The sequence below is a fragment of the Tupaia chinensis genome, unplaced genomic scaffold (assembly GCF_000334495.1).
Source record: "Tupaia chinensis unplaced genomic scaffold, TupChi_1.0 Scaffold000604_1, whole genome shotgun sequence".
Taxonomy (NCBI): Eukaryota; Metazoa; Chordata; class Mammalia; order Scandentia; family Tupaiidae; genus Tupaia; species Tupaia belangeri.
The window spans coordinates 3,452,397-3,457,620 of record NW_006160122.1 but is presented as its reverse complement, the minus strand read 5'-3'; the positions used below and the strand labels follow the sequence as shown (position 1 = coordinate 3,457,620).

Below are 5,224 nucleotides of genomic sequence, written 5' to 3'. Positions count from 1 at the left end.
CAGTGACGGGACATTTGTGTAGAGAATAAAAGCATGAGGCAGTCTAAGAGGGTGTGTGTGTGAGAGAGAGGGAGGGAGAGAAGGAGAGAGGGAGAGAGAGAGAGAGAGAGAGAGAGGCTGGGCCAGCTGCTCACTTGAAGACAGATGGACATGATGCATGACAAGCATGACAAGGGACTCCTAGTCTCTGACCAAGCGGCCAAGGGGATGGTGGTGCCATTTACTGAAAGAGGAAAGGGGGCGAGGGCTGAGGGTTGTTCTGGACACATGAAGTCTGGGGGACCCGTGGGATATCCAGTGAGGATGGCAGGTGGGCAGCTGGATAGGACTCTGGGAGTCAGGGAGCAGAGAGCACGGAGACTTCACTGAGGACGACTGAACTCAGGGCCGGTGCTGACAGCCCAGGACCGGACGTGATCCCCTGGGGCAGTGGTGCGCGATAGGGCTGGTCCTGTCCCTAGGGGCCTTTTGGAAATCTGAGTATTTTTGATTGGTCTTTCACAAATGTCTACATATTCACATAAGCCCAAAGTTTTGGAGGCATTTTATTTTGTTTTTTTGTTTGTTTGTTTTGAGATATTTTTGCTATAGAACATGTGCGCTCGCTGAAGAGACAGAGTCTGAGAGGCAGAAAGCAAGAAATCCTTTCTCCTCCATTTTCCTCTTGAGATTTTGGGCACACACACATATGCACCTGAAGTGAGTGGTAAGCTGCCGGATTCGGGACTGGAACCACAGTTGGCCATATGGGAGTCCAGTGATGTAACCATTATGCATCTGCTGGCCCCTTATGTTGGTTTTTAAAATGCTAATGTCTTATGCATGATAGAGAATGCATGCGCACGCACGTGCACCTGAGCGAGACAGAGACAGGCCTCCGACAGGCTCTGGTCATGCCGCACTCCCTCCCCCAGACCACTAGTCTGTAGGACTGGGATGCTCATGCACACCTGGCACTTGCCGTTCAACCAGGCTGGGGGTCTGAACCCATGGACGAGCCATGTACCTTCCAGCACTGCAGCTGTGTGCAGCACCTGGGCTGGGACCGTTCCGTTTCTTTATGTAATCTGGGACTGTAACTACCATGCAGTCAACGGAAAACTATCCCTGAATTTAGACCTAAACAACTGGAGCCACAACTTCACAAAATCACGCCACCAGCCACACTGCCTGTGGTATCCACGTTGCCAGCTGGCACACCTGCCTGCACTTTTTTTTTCTAAGAGGTTTTTGCTATAGGGCGCATGCGCTCACCAGACAGAGAGAGACAGAGAGACAGAAAGTGAGAAATTACCCCCTGGGGTGATGGTCACGCTGCAATCCCTTCTCCTCCATTCTCCTCTCGGGATCTTGGGCACGCATTCACACGCGACTGGCATGAGTTTTAAGCCACTGGGTTCGGGATGCGAACCACGGTCGACTACATGGGAGTCCAGCAACATAGCCATTACACTAACTGCTGGTCCCCCCCCCCTTTTTTTTTTTTTGAGAGATTTTTGTTATAGAGCATGTGCACTCACCAGAGAGACAGAAATTGAGAAATCACCCCCAGGGGGTTGGCCACACCACAGTCTCTTCTCCTCCGTTCTCCTCCTGGGATCTTGGACAGTGCGCCCAGCCTGAGTTTGACTCCAACAGGTCCAGGACTTGAACTGTGGTAGGCCATGTGGAAGTCCAGAGATGTAACTGCCACGTCATCTGCTGGCCCCAACCTGCCTGTACTTCCAATTGCTACATCGGAGTCCAGGTGTGCACAGCTGAGCAATTCACTGTCTTTCTCAGCTGGAACACTTTCGTCCAGAAACAGGTCCGCTTGCTTACTTTGCGATGGTTGTCTTTCCTATTATATATCTATATCTATCTATCTATCTATCTATAGGTCTATTGATTTTTAAAATAATTATGTGGGGGGCCAACAGGTGGTGCAAAACTTAAGGCAGCTAGAGCCCACATGACTGACTGAGTGGCTTGAGTCCAGGACCTGGCAGCTTGAAAAACACACTAGGTGTGTGTGCGTGTGTGCCCCAAATCCCAAGAGAATGGAGAAGAGATTGTGGTATTAGCCATCCCTACTGGGGGCTGACACCCCCCTCTCTCTCTCTGTCTCTCTGCCTGTTTTTGGTGGGCAGATGCCCCCACAGCGAACTAAAAAAATGAAAACAAAACAAAACAAACCCAACCCGGGTAGGCGGGACATATCACCTCTACATTTTAGTCTGGTACAGTCCAGTCAAAAGGCACCCCAAGTTATGAGTCAGAAAAAGGGTGCAGTGAGTAGCAGGATTCTATGGACAAGACCAAGAAGGAGTTCTGTCAGCCAAGCGAAGACGGACGAAGAAGCAGAGGGTTAACAGTCTGAAATGCTGCCGGGGGAAGTAAGATGGCAGCCCAGAAGTGGCAGGACCGACACTGCTAGCATCTTTGGTGACAGTGGCTTCAGGGGCGAGGAGGGCCAGAAGTCAGGCCAGAAAGGTTTAGAAAGAAAGAGGACAGGGGCTAATAGGTGGCATGGTGGTTCAGAGGCTGGACACTGCCACACAGCCAACCTCGGTTCGCGTCCCAGACCTGGTGGCTTGCTTTCTTACCTTCCTTCTCTCTCTGTGTCTCTCATGAATGAATAAATAAAAATTAAACAAATAATTCTTTTAAAAAAACATAAAGAAAGAACGAGGGCAGCGAGTCAACATCACTTTTCAAAGTTCATTAACAAGTAAGGCAGAAGGCTTGCAGCAGCGGTTAAACGCTGTGCGTTGGGAGCTGGGTCCCACACGGCCACCCTTGGTTCGAGCACTGGCCCTGACAGCTTGAGAAGCACACTGGGTGTGTGGGTGTGTGCCTACGATTCTGACAGGATGGGGAAATGGAGGGAAACAGACTGTGCTGTGACCATGCCCCACTGGGCGGTGGGTGCCCGCTCTCTGATGAACAATGTCCCATCTGGCAATAAAAGAAAAAAAAGTGAACCAGAGACATGAGTGACAGCCGAAGGGGGAACAAGGGTCTAAAGATTTCTTTTCAAAAGAGGGATTTTAGCTATAGGGCGTATGTGCTCACCAGAAAGAGCAAGACAGACAGAAAGCAAGAAATCACTCCCCTGGGGGATGGCCATGCTGCAGTCCTTTCTCATCCATTCTCCTCAGGATTTTGGGCATGCACGCACGCATGTCCAGCAGGAGTTGTAAGCCTCCAGGTCTGGGACCCGAGCCATGGTGAACTACGTGGGAGTTCAGTGACATAAACATGCCATCTGCTGGCCCCAATATTATTATTTTTAAAATTATTGCCGGAGAGCATGCACGCTTGCCAGAGAGAGAGAGAAAGAGAGACAGAGAGAAACCACCCCTAAAAGGGACGTGCCACATCGCACATGCCGCAACCTGCTTTCCTCCGTTTCTCTTTCCTGGCAGGCCTGTGGGCACGTATGTATGTGCGTCTGGAAGGTTTTTCAAGCTGCGAGGGCCGAGATTCAACTGCAGTTGGCCCCGTGGGATCCAGCTCCCAGTGCGCGGCACTTAACTCTGTGCTACAGAGGCCGGACGTGAGCTGTTCTGAAGACTGAGATGCATGCTTTCGTGCTGATGGACGACTCCAGCAGAGCACAGGAGATGGGTGACACAAGGCAAAGGGGACAGCCACAGAAGCCCAGGTCCTCAGCACGGGAGAGGGATGGGGGTCCAGCTCATCCCCTGCAGGGAGGGACGTCAGAGCACGCATGTGTGGAGAGACAAAGGCGGCAACGTTCAGATGAGGTGGGAGCAGGGTGATACGGAGGCATCGGGGTGAGACTGGCATGGACATGGCACCTGATTTGGGTCCTGGGCATCACTAGGGAAATCTAACCAGGACCCTTCAGAACTGTGATCACAAATCTCCAGTGGGGCCATTCTGTACAATTCCATTTTTCTCCAGCTGCCGGGGGACTGGCTTAGACTGACTAGGAAGTCTGAGGGGATGGAGGTGAGGCCTGAGGGTGTAAGAGAGTTCTCACAATGGCAGACACAGAAGGTAGGCTGGGCTGACAGGGAGTGTGGGCACAGTGGGAGACAGACAGTGCAGGAGTGGAAACGAGCTTGCTACGCCACACAAGGCTGTGCGGAAGCTGGGCCTCCTCACCCCGAGACCCCGGTCCCCTGCCCAGGACCACAGCCTGTCCCTCCAGCTTGCACAGCCATGCTGCCCTAGCCGGGCCTTGCGTGTCCCCTCATGCTGGTCAGCTCTTACCTGGTCCCGTGTGTTTGAGGATGAAGTTTTCGTCATCAAACTTCTTCCCATAGATGGATTTGCCCCCGGTGCCGTTGTGGTTTGTGAAATCGCCGCCCTGGCACATGAACTGGGGGATGATACGGTGGAAGCTGCTTCCCTTAAAGCCAAAGCCCTTTTCATGGGTGCACAAGCAACGGAAATTCTCTGCAGTTAAGAAAAGGTGCTGAGGTTGAAAAATAAACAAAACAAACAAACGAAAGCTCTGTAAAACCCTGAGAAGGCTGTTTTGTTTAATGTTTATATTTTCATTTTAAAACAAGAGATGCTCTAGGAACGAGCAGTTAGCATAATGGCTACGTCGCTGGACTCCCACGTAGTCAACCACGGTTCACGTCCTGGACCCAGTGGCTTAAAACTCACGCTGGGCACGTGTGCGTGCGTGCCCAAGATCCCGAGAGGAGAATGGAGGAGAAGGGACTGCGGCGTGACCATCCCCCCTGGGGGGTGATTTCTCGCTTTCTGTCTCTCTGTTTCTCTCTGTCTGTCTGGAGAGCGCACACGCCCTATAGTAAAAACCTCTCAAAAAACAAAACAAAACAAAACAAAACAAAACCCAAGAGATGCTCTTATAAACCTCTGCAATACCGACTTACATTGACTACAAGGGATTCCGATTAAAGGAAGGGGGTGGGACACGCACTTTAGCTCTGCCCTCTCCTAAAGCCACACTAAATTGGTAGTAAAGTGATTTTAAAAAAGAAAACCCAAAGGATTTTAGAAGAAAACATAGGAGCACGTCTTCAGGACTTTGGAGGTGACAAAGGTTTCTTACACCTGACACTATAACCACAGGCAACGAAAGGAAACACAGGCCCAGGTGGTGCCATGACGGCGAGAACAGCTGGGTCTCACCTGGCCAACTGCGTGGTTTAAGTCCTGGATGCCAGGGCTTTAAAAACACACTGGGGGGAACCAGCAGTTAGCGTAATGGCTATGTCGCTGGACTCCCACGTAGTCGACC

At 51.4% G+C, this 5,224-nt stretch overlaps 1 protein-coding gene across 1 annotated transcript in view; it reads right to left on the bottom strand.

Moving 5' to 3' along the window:
* The window catches only part of PPIE (peptidylprolyl isomerase E), a 21,694-nt gene that overhangs the window by 1,970 nt on the left and 14,500 nt on the right, over positions 1-5,224 (bottom strand). The window contains exon 8 of the mRNA XM_006158608.2: positions 4,222-4,407. Within this exon, the coding sequence (XP_006158670.1) occupies positions 4,222-4,407 (186 nt within the window). The remainder of the gene's footprint in view (positions 1-4,221; positions 4,408-5,224) is intronic.